General features: G+C 35.8%; 1 protein-coding gene across 1 annotated transcript; it reads left to right on the forward strand.

Annotated features, from left to right (window-relative positions):
* LOC139732458 (indoleamine 2,3-dioxygenase 2-like) lies at positions 1–15355 on the forward strand. Its single transcript, XM_071643321.1, has 13 exons — positions 1–111; positions 1293–1391; positions 2064–2183; positions 2836–2969; positions 3482–3602; positions 4526–4622; positions 5114–5165; positions 5806–5881; positions 6624–6705; positions 13441–13533; positions 13993–14089; positions 14703–14782; positions 15138–15355. The coding sequence occupies exons 1-13, from the start codon at positions 19–21 to the stop codon at positions 15353–15355; spliced, it is 1362 nt and encodes a 453-aa protein (XP_071499422.1). The 5' UTR covers positions 1–18.
* The last annotated feature ends 1305 nt before the right edge of the window (positions 15356–16660 follow it).

A 16660-nucleotide genomic window follows, 5' to 3' on the forward strand; every position in this document is an offset into this window, starting at 1 on the left:
TCAACGTGCTGTATAGAGATGGCAAGTGGAGGCGAGAGAGCTGAAGTAGTCTCGAGGTTGGAAGATTTCAAAACGTCGCCACTCTTTGGTTTTGTGGATCAGAATCCAGCGGTAAGTGAAGGAGTATAAACATCACAGAAGTAACATACCCACCTGTCATAAGGTCCAATGCCTGGGTCATTACACGTATCTATTTCGTTCCTTGTAGTATAAGATATGAAGTGGCTGGAGGGATGCATGATGAAGTATACGTATAGATAGTGCAAACGTGCCCCTGCGTAGTTCATTTTATTTCACAGAACCTTCCAATTTTGAGCAATAGCATGATATGGAGGATTTCAGCTAGGATATAATGGGGGGGGGGGGTGATCAAGGTAAGAATTAAGAATTCTTTCTATCACCTTCTGATTGATAGTAGATTATGATACTGTGATATTTACAAGAATAGGTACCTAAAAGCCTGTAGGTTGGGGGTTTATGCATACAATATTAAATCAGTTGCTGGTGCTGCTTTCCCAGCATCAGTGGTTGCAAAAATCAATTAAGATACTATAGTATATAAACTTATAGTCTCTGAGAGGAGGATCCTGTCTTGGGAATTATGTATCATATATACCAGTATTGTAAACATGTGTGTCTCCCCCTCCCTTCCTCTCCCTCCCTCTCTCTCTCTCTCCCTCCCCCCCCCCCTCTCTCTTTGTACATATATTCATTTGTTGATATATATACTGTGTATATTAATGGTAGATATAAGACATATTTTACAGATTCTACTTTTTTTTCTGTGCACATGACCAACAGGATCTCTAGATGGCATAATAACCAGGCTCAATTTCTGTTTCCTTGGAGTTTCTGTACAATGGATCAAGATGATTCAATTCTTTCAAATCTATCCAAATTATTCCTTACAAAACAGATTGTGAACATTTCTTGATATTTTCCTGTGCACCTCTTCCACCTCATAATAACCTATTTATAGTATAAAGTAATAAAATACACAGTGTATATTAATTGGGCATCTCATTCATCTGAATTGCACTCATAGAGTGAGTGTTTTGAAAAAGTGGGGTAGAAGAGATGAATATTTGGAATACATTTTGTTGAATTAAGTGTCATTGAATATTTATACATTTGCAGACACAACAAAAGAGATGTGACTCTTACAAATAGCTCAGAAGTGAACAGCAGATATTGAAGTATATTATGTTTTCTTCCTCTATATGGGTCATTCCTTTTAAATGAGTTCTCATTAATTTCTATGTGATTGCATACAATCTGTAATTACATTATAGACCCATCTACCAGCATACTTCAAGCCATGGGAAGACTTGGCCTATCAAACTTCAACACTGGTCCTACAGAGCGGCTTAATGAGGGCACAGGTGCACTCGGTGAGAACCTGTTACAATATCAAGCTTGGTGGTTACTTCATTTTGTGGGCTCTTGACTTATCAAATCAATGATGAACCATGGAGCTACAGCTGTACCAGTAGCTTCATGATTTAACATCCATAATGACAAATTAAGGAATGGATGTGTATTTGTTTGCTCTACATAGGCAATTATCCTGCTATTGGTTAATTTCTTCCACATGAATTATTCAATTATGGTCCCACTAGTGTTTGAGTATCAAAGTAATGTAATTCTTATTATAGGTGAGAGATTAACGAACTGATGAATTGCGTGGAATGATTTTTATATCTTGATAATAGTTACTTGTGACTTAAGATTGTCATTATCGACAGAATCAAGATGTATTCTGGGATGCCTGTGTATTAATACAAAACTGTAATATGTATTTGAATAAAGAGAATATACATATAAGGCCAATATGTGCTATGCAAGTTAGCATTTCTTTTCAGATAACAAAAATATTTAATTAACTCAGGGAATATCCTCAAATTTTGAGAAGCGATGTTAGCTCTTAATATGGAAGAAGATCAATCCATGGCAAAGATGTATTATACTTTCAAATATAATTTGCATGATATGAAAAAATAACTTATCGGCCTACACCAAAATCAGCTCTTGTAATGTTAGCAATGTCTTTTTGAATCTTACAGTTGCCTCTTCTTGATCACACCAGGCTTGGGGACGATGGTGAATGGAAAGCCGCTCTTGTCTTTCTAACATGCATCACCTATGGATATGTTTGGTGTGAGGGAGATGATGAAGTACCAGAGGTGATCATGAAGCTACAAATCATACAAATCAGTTATTGAATTCTTTGTCTTTCTTCTGTAATTTACAAGAGCTGAAAACACAATATATATAGTCAGGATTATGGTCTCACACCATTCTATATGTATTCTTCTGTGTTCAATGTTCAATGTTCAATGTTCAATGTTCAACTTTATTTCCATTTCCATTTTCATTGAATAAACAAAGAAAAATAATATACAATACATTAACAGAACATATTTGTGACAATTTCAAAGAAAACATACATGTGATCACGAGTAACCTTGTGAACCATACAATGTATTTTTTTTGGTAATACATAGTGAAATGGTTGGTCATTGATAGATCATAGATCTGCTTTTCTGTAAGTTCCCCGCATATTATCTTAGTTATCCAATACGAATGCATGTGACATACTTTAAGTCCATTCTGTATACCATGAAATATATTATTTAAAGACTGCATACACTGATTTTCAAATGATTATTTCCTACTATTCACTAATCTCTAGGTTGCAAATGTGATTAGTGTGAAATGACATGAAAATGTTGCTGACTCTATTTTGTTAGTTAGGTTACAGCTGGGAAAGTCATACCAAGGGGAAGTCAGGCCAGGAACTCTCACTCACTATATGTTACTGTCATCACTTCCCAGGTCCTTCCTAGGTGTGTGGCAGTCCCTTATATGGCTGTAGCTACCAGACTGGAGGTACCCCCTTCCATCAACATGTACAGTTTCATCCTTCTTAACTGGAAGCTGAAAGACCCCAAAGGGCCTGTGAAGCTTGAGTGAGTTATGAAGAATTAAGAAAAAATAAATAATACAGAGTAATGAAAAATGATTGGTTGAGTATGCTATCATCCCACTTTCATAACATCAATGGACCTGATACCAGACAAAAATGTAAGGAAAATCAGCAAGTCAATATACACAAATGTTTCAGATAATTGACCTCAAAGTTCAGATTGCAGGCATTCCCAAGCATGCTAGACAGTCCTAGGCTTTTAAACCTATACATAGAGATTGGTTCAGAATACATTGGTTCAATGCTTCATATAAGAATCAAATACAAACATAAATTAACTTAAATATATATATATATATATATACCTTGCCAATCAGAGAGTAGGTATACTCGTAGTTCAGTAATCAGATCTATTGATTTGCAAACAGAAGTAAATTCTTTATTGTTCATCCAAGTGATCTTGCTTTCCACACTGTTCTCACTTTGGGTTGCCTGCAATTATATAAGGCAGTCTTTGAGACAGGTTACAAATTGATTTATTGTTTTACTTTTTAGCAACATGGATTCCATTGTCAATCTTCGTGCTGGCGTGGATGAGTCCTGGTTTTACTGTACCACTGCTCAGGTAGAATTAGACTTTGCACCAGCCCTGACAAGCATTATTAAGATGCAAAAGGTATATGTTTCCCACATTTACATTTTCAAGCAGTATAGTTCCCTGTTTGCCAACAAGGTCATTTCTGATTTGAATATGTTTTAAAGTCAAAATCAGATGTTATATTAGTGAGGACTTTTCATTGAATATTAAGTTGCTCATTTGCAGAAGAAGAAGCCATCATGGTAATAATCATTATTTTATCAGCTTCTTGTAATTTAACTGCTTTTTTAATGTGATGCATTACTCTTGATAATATGTTTTGCTAGTATTATATATTGAAGATGTTGGTAAAGAAATGGCATATATGATGCAGCATCCATCACGATGCTGTAGATAGAAATTGGCATAATCGGTAATCCCAGACCATTGTAAGCAGTGGTGGGGGAAATGACCTGACTCTTGACACTTAACACCATGTGGTCTGTGCATGATTATAACGTCATATACCATGTCTATGTGAGGAATCTTTCAAGGGTTGAATTTCAGTTACAATACATACTTTACTGTAAATGGTTTTTGAGAGATGATCATGTGATTTCTTGAGCATGTGAAATGCTCATTACTCTGATTTAGGGAAAAAAGATACCTTGGCAGTATGTAGCCATGCTGCTCCCACAGGCTTTGACAATTTATTCACTTATTTATTTTGTTATTATTCATTTGGGAGATGGTAGTTGGAGTAGTTGTTACAAATGGGATTTAGTTTGACACATTTGCCTTTCTTCTTATTTGAGTAAGGCCAAAGAGTCCAGAAACACTTCAATGAAAAGTTTTATCCTGCACTACAGCTCTAACTTACAGTAAATGGACATAGAAAAACATATAACGCTGTAACTGCATTTTGACAGTGAGTCTCTGTAAGAATGAGCTGTTCATAAAAACTCCCGGCCTCTGTCTAATTTATGGATTCTCTCATTTTATTGTCTTCCATTTCCTTGGAGGCTTGCGAGCAAAAGTCTGTAGAGGTGGTGGTGGAAGAGCTCTCAAAAATAGAAAATACTGTGTGCCAGATGAGGAAAAGCTTGAGGAGAATGCCAGGTCAGATGATTAATGTTTCTCTAATAAATACGAAGGTAGATGTTGTTATGTTGGAATTAGCTTTACGAATTAGCTCTGTTATATTAGAAGAGCAATAAGCTGCCAAAGGCACCCTCTTTAGTGTAAGAAGACATGAAAGTGCTATAATGGATGCAGTTTAAAGAACAAAGGACAATAAATGACTGTAGGTGATGAAAATGATCATGTTTAATGAGTAATAATATGTCTGCACACGTACAGCTCACATGAATGTAGTTGTATGTATTGTTGTTGCATTTACTCTTGGAAGATATTCTTAGAAAACAATGTAAGTTAGACTAGTGTCTGAACTTACTGCATAGCTCACATTTTACTTGTCAAAATGGAGGTATTGCCTGTAAAATGAATCAATGAATTATGAACTTTCACCAAGGAAAGCAAAAATAAAAAAGGTACGGTTGTAATTTTGCTTAATTTAGTGATCTTTCAATTGATTCTCTGTCTATGTTCAGAGTGTTGCCAGCCGCAAGTGTTCTTCAATGTTTTTCGACCTTTCATACGTGGGTGAGTTATACTTCCCATGTCAGCTTCTGTTGTAGTTGAAAGACAATCTTGGGTATATGAGATAACACAGATCTTCACCTTTCCAAGGTTACTTTTTATGTGCTTTCTGTTCAGATATTGTTCACAATATCACGAGGATTATTAGTGTACAAATTTACGTAAGTGCACGCATGTCATCAAAATCAGTGGGTCCACCCAAAAGGTTTCTGCTGAATTGTTAGACTTTCTCCACACGTAACAAATCAACTGGTTCGATGTTTTGCGGTATAGTGTTCTGATGCTGTTGATGTGACACTCTGATTCTTGCAGTGTGACTACAATAGACATATTTAAAAAAAATCAGTCCTCTTAATACCTGGTGTGTGGTGCATTGGCTTTAGATATAATTCTACTTTCTTTGTTTCAAGTTTTAAGTAATGCATAATGGAACTAGGAACTGTTAACAGAGGTGGAGTATTCAAGCATGTTGGCAAGTTTCTGAATGACATCAATCAATCACAGAATAATAGATGAATCAGATTTTAGTGTGTCATTATTATCAACATATATGTCATATTTTAGTTATGTATACATGAAGTTTACTACCACTAAGGATGTTAGCTGTGTAAAGCTAGCATGCTCCCCCTCTTTTTATCCATAGATGGGACTCCGATCCATTCAAGAGGAAAAACTTGAAAGGTCTCATTTATGAAGGCGTCTCCACTGAGCCATTTTCTGTGAGTAGGGGCCTACTGTTATGGCTTCATAAATTTTATCCCAACTGAGTCACACACAATTTTTCCTCAACATTTCGGCTTTTTGACATTAAATTCAATTAAAAAAGATCATATCATTCTTATATTTTTTGCTGATTTGCAGTAATTAGCTAGCAATGATAACTTTTAGAGAAAATTATTCTACCTGGTAAACAATCAACTGAAGCAAGTTTTTTTTTTTTTCTTATTATTTTTGTGTGCACCAACCAGAGTGATTTGATGACATAATAACTCCACTTGATTGGCATACCATAAGTGGTTGTATCCCTATTTTGTTGGCAAAAATGTTTGAAACTTGAAAATGGCAGAATTTTCTTATTTTGAATCTGACAGGGATAGCATTTCTAGCATTCTGTTCATCTGTTTTATACCATCTAACAAAATCAATTTGGTGTGGATTTGACTTTCTAATAGTGAACATTTGTAATTTCTTTACATTGAATTTGTGTCCTTGTCAGTGAATATGATTGTGTTCTTGACAGTGAAATTCATTACATTGAATTCGTGTTCTTGTTGGTGGATATAATGATCTTGACAGTAAATTTACATTCCGTAAATTGAATTTGTGTTCCTGTCAGTTCAGTGAGTATATGTTCTTGACAGTAAATTTATATTCCTTACATTGAATTTGTGTCCTTGTCAGTGATATGTGTTCTTGCCAGTGAAGTTATTTCCTTGATGCCGAATTTGTTTTTCTTAACAGTTCACAGGACTAAGTGCTGCCCAGAGCTGTACGCTTCCATGTCTGGATGCTGCATTTGGGATTGTACACAATACTAATGAAGGTAACCCCAGTACTAGTGTCATGTCATGTATTTCAATCAAAATATGGAAATTGTGTTTTTCTTTTTTTTAATATTGTTTTCACAGATCTTCAAGCAAATAAACATTCTGATATGTAATGAAAATGGAGTTGTTCAAAGTATAATCTTTATTGAAGCAGCTGGTCATGCATTAGGTGAACACATATTTCCCAGTCTTGTAAAAAGGTGGGGAATAATATATTTTATTAGGCTGTCCCCCCCCCCCTTAACCCTATTTAAACTGGGCTATTTGAGACCAAGTTTTTACTGGGGGGTCAATTTGACCCCCCCCCCCCCCCCCCTTCAGATCTCGTCTGCCGATCGCACGATCGCCGCAAAATTTTGCCTGAACATAGAGCCGGATGTAAACTACATGATTACATGGTCATACAATACGAAAATGTTGATTTTATATTTTTCAATAAATTAATTATGCAAATTTATGCATGAAATCATATTTTTACCTATAACTCCAAAAAGAATGAAGGATTGCTAAATTTTTGTGTCAGAGTTCCTTAAGACACATCAAACAATTTTCTTGTAAAAAATAGTGCAATCAAAATCAGTCTCTTGTTTTTTATTGTTTTGTTAATATGTATATTTTATTGTTTTTTTGACCTTTTGTTTTCTCTTGTTTTTTTGCCAAAATTTGTTGCAGGCACTTTTTCAAGCTTATCTACAGTACACTCTAAGAAAAAAAGGTTCTCAAATGGTTCTCGTCGGCCCCAAAATGGTTCTCATCAGATGGTTCTCGCAAAATGGTTCCGATGAGCACCTATAAATGGTTCCCAATCGAAATGGTTCCGTTCGTCACCATTTGCTAGTATGCGACCCAGTCCCCGAGTGTTATTTGTGGTACTCCTGCAGGTCAAACAATATCTTTAGGTCCACTTTCATTTTTCCCCTTGCTGTATATTCGAATGTCAGATGTAAGAATCACCAAAACTGTGGTATTGGTACAAAAATATTGTATGTGTTTCTACTGCTGTGATAATAAAAAGTACATATTGTTTTGTATCGTAGACTAATGACTTCTCTTGGCTGCGTGCCAACTGACAGCTGCCACCATCCAATTTTAGCGCTCGATCAGATATGCGTACGCGTAAACGTACACATACTAGTACTGCACTGTAGGACTACTAGTATGTAACCAGCCCTGTGCTGCATGCCAGGCCTGCGCCTATGCAAACCTACCACCACATAGCGGCAGAGTGCCAATGCAATACCTACCATACATGCAGCGGCAGACGGCTGAGTGTAGACACTAATTACACAAACACATCACACAACGAACGGCACCCGGTAACGTTAGACATTACTTTTGACAAAGTGGACTGGAAACGTGTCACTGTCAATTAATTCCATTTTCGCCATGGCAGTCATCACAATTTAGGAGAAGAGGTAAGATTTTTAGTTTTAATGTGGTTTTATCTCATTTTTAGATGACTGACATTCGTTCGACGTTGGTACAAAATCAAGTTAGAATGTTACGTGTTTCGTTTTCAGTCAGTGATTAACCTTTAGTTAACAGTTAACGGTTAGCTAGATCCTAATGACAATGTTAGATCTAATTTGATCGAAGCTGCTATCCTGTGTAATGTTTACCAGGTACAGTAGATCCAGATCTATCAATAACATGTTAGGCTGAGCTGACACTTTACAATTAGAAATTTGGCATAGCAATGGCTCATGGGCTAGCCCGAACAGACGCCGTGCGGGGCCGGAGCATGGCTGTCGCGTTTTTACAGCGACTGGGCCGGGCTAAGTTACTTAGCTAGGTATGCATGTACTAACGTATAGACATTTCTATAAAAATAGAGTCTACTAACTCCGAAACATAGCCCAAACGCCGAACGCAAAGATAACTGTGTACAAGGAGCGCCCCGGGGTAAGGTCTATACCGTCTACGTCGATGCAATAAGGAAATTTGTTCTAATGTGAAATAGAAGCTTATAAGTTACAATGTATAACTGTCAGTGTTCAGTAGAGCCAATAGAGGACTGTCTACAGCCCAGTAGGCCTAACTGTTAGGTCAAAATCTCTTCAGTATGTTTTCAGGCTTGTTCTTTATAGTGAGGAGTCACGCCGTGTAATGCCGTGTTCTGTTTATCGAATTATAGCAATGACATTGTTTTATTAACGCGGTGTAGGTCTATTGTATCTTTCAATTCATATATCAGGGAAGTGGACACACCAACATGCACAGAAACCAGGGAACAAGTAACTCTGGCTGGGACGATGAAGCAGTACGTACGTGTTTGGGTCGCTGGTGCGGTTAGGGAAAAAGACTCTACATTGATCAGAGAGACATGCAGCCCGTGACAGACCGTTGACAACATCGGCCAGAACTGTAGGCTTAACACTAGCCAAGAATGAGCTGGGCGGCCAAAAGAATTCATCGATCAGAATAAGAGCCCGGGATAGCCCATTTGCAGCATCAGCCAGAACCCTGGGCTAGTCGAGAATGAGCTGTGTGGCTAAGACGATACATCGACCAGAATGACAGCCTGTATAGCCCGTTGACAGCATCAAACAGAACCGATGGGCTAGTCAAGAATGAGCTGGGTGACCAAAAGAATACATCGATCAGAATGACAGTTTTAGCCCGATAGCCCGTTGACAGCATCGACCAGAAACCTACGCTAGCCAAGAATGAGCTGAGTCAAAGAAAACACACTGATGCTGCCAGAGAAAACCTTTGAGAAATATGTAGATAGGGTAGGTAAGTTCGTTTGCATTGACTTATAGTGTATTTTATAGCTGCTCTTTCAGAATCTGCCGTCAACCAAATATTCATGTCAGGCGACTTTTTGTTGGTTTGTGTGATGGAGGGTCACATGTTTTGTTATGATCCCAATACAGTATTTGCAACTTACAATGTACCAGTGATAATGTTTCACTATAATTTGCATTTAACAGCTTTGAATCAACTGTATTGGGGGGGGGGGGGGGTAGACGTAATGAGATCAGACCAGATGCCAATCTCAGGTGGAGTCATTCATAGTTCTAAACTTTAAAAGCACAAAAGGAAAATGCTCTTTATAATTTTCCAGTCATTGTGTGGTCGATTTCTGCACACTTTTAAAGTTTGCACCTAGACTGGTAAAACTTATTGCATTTATACCCACGCAGGAATTACGTATTGTGTAGAGAATTGAAGATTATGTAATTTATTTCAAAGCACTGACGCACCTCTTGTCACCAGTTTATATTGCTTTTGCAGAAATACAAAATGTACATGTGTGGTGTTTAAAAGACTGTTGGCAAATTTGGTGAACAAAATGACAAATGCTAACAACATATTATTGTCATAGGCAGGTTATAGGACAGCAAATTCAAACCTCAGCTTTAGGCCTGCATATAGTTTACTCTAATGAATTTGTTGCTCTGCTTTTAAAAAAAGTGTAAATGAAGAGTTTCTTCGCAAAAACCGATAAGTCCATATTTGCCAAATGGAGATATTTGCGATTAAAGGTCAAGAAAAATACAGAGAACAATAAGAAAATTTTTGCTTCTTTTGACCATAACTTCAAAAATGTACCTTTATATGTAGTAACCAATATATAATTTAAAAGGTATTATTTTGTACTTTATGACAGAGACCGTACTTCAAAATCTTCAAAAATGGACATCGGTTTTTGCTATCAAACTCTTCAAATTTTCATCGATTCCCAATGTTATATATTTTAGATCATGGTTAAGGAATTTTGTTCATTCATGCTTGTGAAACTGTGTGGGTGTGGTATCCTAGCTCTTTTCCCCTTGGGATTCTTATTATCCTTCTCATTATAAAACAATGTGTTCTTTTCTTTTCTTTTCTTTTCTTTTTTGTGTGTGTTTTCGTAGGACATGCTGTAAATTGTCAGAAGTCATGATTAATAACCTGAATTGATACTCTTCTTGTATTTGCAGTTGTATAGATGTGTCTATGGTGCTTTCAAATTGCAGAACAACAACAACAAAAAAGGTCACTCGTATACAAAGATAAGTTAATTCAAGTACTCGACGTTATGAATGTGAAGTGAAGTGAAGTGAAGAAGTGTAAAGCTTATCCTATCCGAAGTATCATACAGTACCAGCAATATAATGTATGTTTTCTGTGACTATACCAAAGGTCCTGTTTAATGGAATTGTTTTCCTGCCCTTTGTAGTTGCTTTAAGGACAAATATGCGTTAAAAGGAAAAAAAAACAACACCGAACAAACTAGCAAATATGTGGAAAAAGTTCCTCATACTACTTAAGCAGGTAATGTACTTGCCTTCTGCCTATCTTATGACTTACACAATTACTGTATCTCATCCATGCAGGATTTTTTTCACAGAGAATTAGAAATTTTGTTATGTATTTCAAAAGCCTGATGCACCTCTTGCTATTTCATGTCATCTGTACAGAGATGTGTGATGGTGTTTCAAGAACTGCTCGGTACACAAATGACAAATATTGTGGAAAAAAATTAGTGAACAAATGAAAATATTTTGTTAAGAATATTTGACAGATTATAACATGACAAATACAAACCTCACCTTTAGATTGTAAAAGTGAAGGTGAATAAATATATTTCTGCGAATTTGTGAAAGAGCAAATTTCTATGGTTTTCAGTTATTGAGTAATGTTTCATGAAAAAATATTGGTGAATGTCATGTACATGTATTCATGCTTGTGAAACTGTGTGTGCATGGGTGTGTTATCCTTGCTCTTTTTTTTTCCAGTGTCAATGATAATGTATAATATGCTGATGTATTGCTAATACATATGTATACTGTACATGTTTTGAACGTATGTTTGACTGATGAGATGAAATTCAGATGAATTCATTTCATTTCAAATGAGTCTGTGATGCACATTTTCAATGCTGATGGGTAATGTACCTTTAAGAATGGTGCCAGTGAAGCACCTTACCAGCACTGCATGTGAAACACACCAAAAATACACAGACATCAATTCACATACTACATTCTAAGAAAAAAAAAAAAAGGTTCTTTTGAGCACCATTAAATGGTTCTCAGCACTGTCACAATAGCGACACCTTTTTTGGAGCCTGTGAGAACCTTTTTTAAATGGTGCCTGTCAGCACCTTTTAACAATGGTGCCCATTAGAACCTTTTCCTATGAAATGGTTCTCATGAGCACCTTTTGAAAAGAGTCAAAAAGGTGCCCATCTTTAGTCAAAAAGGTGCCCATGGGCACCTTTTAAATGGTACTCACGAGCACCATTGGCATCGGGAAAAGGTTCTAATGGGCACCTTTTACAAAAGGTGCCGACAAGCACCATTTAGAAAAGGTTCTCACGAGCACCTAAAAGGGTGTCGCTATTGTGACAGTGCTGAGAACCATTTAATGGTGCTCAAAAGAACCTTTTTTTCTTAGAGTGTAGAATTTATTAATTTCAATGTTCAAAAGTTGAAATAATCTAATTTATATCAATTAAACAAAAAAACACAATTTGCATTGGATTTGTACACGAAATCATGAATTTGAGCTGTTTTCAGGTTGACATGCATATGCAAAACATTGCGTAACTTCAGAACGGTGTACCTGGACGTTGCAAATTTGGTCTAAAAATTTGCGGGAGACTTTAAAGGACAAGTTCACCTTCATAAACATAAGGATTGAGAGAATGTAGTAATATGAGTAGAACACATCAGTGAAAGTTTGAGGAAAATCAGACAATCCGTTCAAAAGTTATGAATTTTTGAAGTTTTTGTGCAGTAACCGCTGGATGAGAAGACTACTGCAGTGTATGAATAACTAAGATGTCACATGCGTACAACAATATAAGGAAAATATAAAGAGAATTTCACAAAATTCCATCTTTTGAAAAAAATACACATTCCCCTGACTCGTTACCAACAAATGTTATGGGTAATATTATTCCCCCTGCCTTTAGAAAGAGGCAAGTCAAGAGCTCCTTTATTATGCGAGAAAAGTGAAAATATGTTGAATTTTCTTTTACATTTTCTTTATACTGTTGTACGCATATGACTCACAAGCTGTAGTAGTCTCCTCATCCAGCGGTTCAAACACAAAAATTTAAAAAATTCATAACTTTTGCATCGATTGTCCAATTTTCGTCAAACTTTCACTGATGTGTTCTACTATTATTGTTGCATTCTCTCAATCCTTATGTTTATGAAGGTGAACTTGTCCTTTAATAAAAAAAGTCATGAAACGATGCGGCAAAATCTTTGCGCGTTGCAGAATCGTGGTGCGAAATGTCAAGGGGGGTCAATTTGACCCCCCCCCCCCCCCCCCCAGTTAAAATAGGGTTAAACTATGCAGGAGAACTGCCTGCTTGGGCTATTGCTTATTCATTCATCAACACAACATTTCTTGTGTATACACATTGCTATTTTTCAGATTCAATTTACTGAATCAGTCTATTTTGGTTATTGTAGTATGCAGGAGAACTGCCTGCCTGTAATATTGCATGAATTTTCTCCTGTATCACATGACATAATCTTAAATGTGTAACTTGATACCTCATTTAGATAACACGATTCTTGCCAGGTGTTACTAATTTCTGCCAGTTAGTCATTATTAATACTTCTAATTCTACTCTTAATTGCTTGTCTTATACACATCACTGAATAATTATGAAGAGTTCATGAAGTTTGACAAGAATATGGTGCTACCGTCAAATTTCCTTGAAGCATATGGTTGAAATAAGTCAGATTATTTTGAGACTGTACTTCTACTTTTAATTTTGATCAACTTAGAAGAGTCACGGGACCAATTCCTCAACTACGCACCCAGATCTCATAGAGAATTGATCAGAACCATCAAAAAAGGACCATCTGTGAGAGAGTTTGGTAAGAAAAATCATGGGTTTGTACAGTTTTTCACATTGTTTGCTTCCTGCAATGGTGACTCCATCATTTTTCTCATGTTTATTCACCTCTTTGAGAGTTAGTTCTGGAATTGTTTTTCCACAGTATTTTTCACTTTTAACCCAGTCTCAAGAATGTTGACATTTGTTTTTCTTGTTTCAGACAGCTGAGGAAAGATATATGGCCTGTATTACATTTTCGCAAATTTGCACCAGTAAAAAGATAATTTCAATATTGAGATTTTGTATTTTACTCTTTCCTAATCGACGTAGTAAACAAACTTTAAAAATTTGGGAAGTAAGGTGCAAGAAAATTAAAATTTTTGAATCCTATTGGAAATGTTTGAATAAAAAAACAACAACAACAGTAAACAAAACATAAAGTGCTTGCCATAGTAGGTCAATGTACATGAGCATTTCTCTGGTTATAATCTTGATACAGTCAGTTCCAGTGGGTCAGCTAAAGCAATGGAGAGTTTCAATGCCTGTTTGGAAGCGATACGGTCATTCAGGGATGCCCATCTTCAGATAGTCACAAGGTTTGTGAAAGTTTTTGAAAATGCATTGATTCCTCAATTCTGGTCAACTTTTTTTTTTGACAAGTAACTTTGAATATACAGTAGTATTTAATGCTATTATTTTGTTTCTCTTGTTAACTGAGATAAGAGTTTGTATGGCTGCTGTATGGAATTTCTGCCAGGGAATTTATGATGATATCAAACACAAAGAATCATTGTGCCCCACTATTAAGACAAACTCAAGCTGCAAATATGAAAACATGCTATTAATGAATTGTGTTGGAATTTTGCCAAAAAAACCCCCAACCCAACAACAACAACTGGGCTTCCTTTCAACTCAAGTTACACATTATGACTGGAAACATATAACCTAAAATAAATATGAAGGCAGATGGTTCTGAAGCACTGAAAGAATGAAGATAATTTTGTTAGGACTTACAGAGCAATTTTTTTTTTCACAGTTGTGACTCGAGTAGAGTAGAGAAGTACTTCCTAAAGAAACTATGGTACACTGAAATAAGAGGTGATTGCACATCTTTGTTGAATCAAGATATTTTCATATGAAATGCTTTTCAGAACACATTAAGAAAATATCAAAATGATCTATGTCTTCTCTGTTTGGCATGCCTAAAAGGTTCATTGTCCTAATGGCAAATGAGAAAAAGACAGAGGCTTCAACTGGTGATCAGGGATTGACAGGTACAGGAGGCACAGGTGAGAAACTGTAGAATATAATTTGAGGTTGTAAGAATTACTACAGAGTTTGATCTTGCAGTTCAAATCATCCACAAAGCTCTGATGATTTTCTTTTAAGATGCAGAATGACATGTACAAGCATAATATGACTGTTAGGTATTGCATGTAAAACTGAAACGACATATGAGTGTGTGCAAGGCCACTTTTGGGTGCTGCTAATTTTTAAGAATGATTTATTCATGTTTTAGTGTTTGCATTGGATATTTCTGATCTTGGTTATTAAATGTGCTGGCTCTCTGATTCATTCTTTAATTCATGAATAGTTCACTTTTGTTCAAATGTCACAACAAAGTCACAACTTGGATCTTTTTAGACCTCATGAGCTTCCTGAAGGGACTGCGTGACACTTCAACTGGTGGTTGGCTTGGTCAGACAGAATCGTTCAAAGGCATCAGCAGGGAGTTTGTCACCTCAGTAATCAGGTTCAATCTTGGCTACCATTATGGAAGGAAAATCCTTCATTGGATGTCTGTGTCTGCTGCCGCTGCTGCATTGACTGCTGTCATCATGAGAAGATTTTTTGATCTGTGAATACTTTTTAATTTGTTAATCATCTCTGCCAGGAGATAATTTTGATCTTATTTCAAGACTGATCATGCATTATTTGTAGTTTCAGTTGTAACTATATTTATGAAGTTTCAACATCTTTCAAAACAATGGAACTGAAGCTTCATAGATGGAAAAGCAATAAGATTACTAAATGTGTTTGGACCAGGTATTCAGTGACCCTGAAAATGAGAGCTTATTTGTTTGCTTTGTCTATAATGGGCAAAAGTGCGGGCTTCATATTTTGTTTTGCATTTTCACATAAATGTGTGACACTTCATAACTGAAATACACTGTTATATGTATTAGTTTTGTATGTGGCTGCTCAAATTCTATCTGAAATATATTGTTTTCCTTCAAGTAAATGTACATTACTTGCATGGCATGCCATTGCCATGTCACTGCTGACACAATGACAGCGAGAACATAAAACAAGAGCAATATATGAACATACAGAGCTGAAATATGTAGAAATATTTAGTAAGAAATATTCTGTGCTATATTATATCATTTAATTTAATTTCATTTCATTTTTATTTCATTTCCGGCCAAAACATATAATATGACAATTTCATATAAACAAATTAAGTACAATGTAACTATTACATTTCCAAATGAAATTTAGATGCACGTCATTTGTTTACATGACTCAATAAACATACTAGCTGAAAAAATACATGGGCAAAATGTGACTGAATCATAAGAAAGAAGAGGTCGGAAATGGAGGGGACTGCTAAAAAGCCAAGCTTGTAGAATGATTTCACAACAATTTTTTTTTGTGTGAAATGTTACTATGTACTTTGTATGCCAGCCATTATCATTGAAATTTGTTGAAAGTAAATCTAGTTGTGTTATGCTCTTTATGTTGTGTGAGGATTTTTTTTATGTGCCCTTTGAGCACTCAGATTGAATGGTAAGGGACATTATAGATACCCCTATTATTAATATCATATGTATATATATATATATATTAGAAGAAAGAGTCTCAAGTACGCCATGGATCCAACGATTACAAAATTTTTTATTACAAAATTTTGTAATCGTTCGATCCATGGCGTACTTGAGACTCTTTCCTCTAATAATTACAACATTCGAAGTCCAACACGTGGAAAATTCCAAGATGGTATATATATATATATATATATATATCGAATATACCACAATATCATTATGCATTTGATATCTTTATAATGGCCATATTTTACATGTAATGCTTGTGTGTTAATATGCACTAAAGTCAGTTTAGAGAAAATGAGTATTTCCCTATACTGTTATATCATTCAGATATTC

This window comes from Diadema antillarum, unplaced genomic scaffold (assembly GCF_040938485.1).
Source record: "Diadema antillarum isolate AM-2024a unplaced genomic scaffold, OU_Dant_1.0 seq00000423_RagTag, whole genome shotgun sequence".
NCBI lineage: Eukaryota > Metazoa > Echinodermata > Echinoidea > Diadematoida > Diadematidae > Diadema > Diadema antillarum.

Bases quoted from the DNA above. Each gene is read 5' to 3' on its own strand.
- LOC139732458 (XM_071643321.1), top strand. From the start codon at position 19: ATGGCAAGTGGAGGCGAGAGAGCTGAAGTAGTCTCGAGGTTGGAAGAT. The intron at 5,166-5,805 runs GTGAGTTATACT...TTTTATCCATAG, and splicing joins TTTCGACCTTTCATACGTGG to ATGGGACTCCGATCCATTCA. The intron at 14,090-14,702 runs GTTTGTGAAAGT...CATGCCTAAAAG, and splicing joins CATCTTCAGATAGTCACAAG to GTTCATTGTCCTAATGGCAA.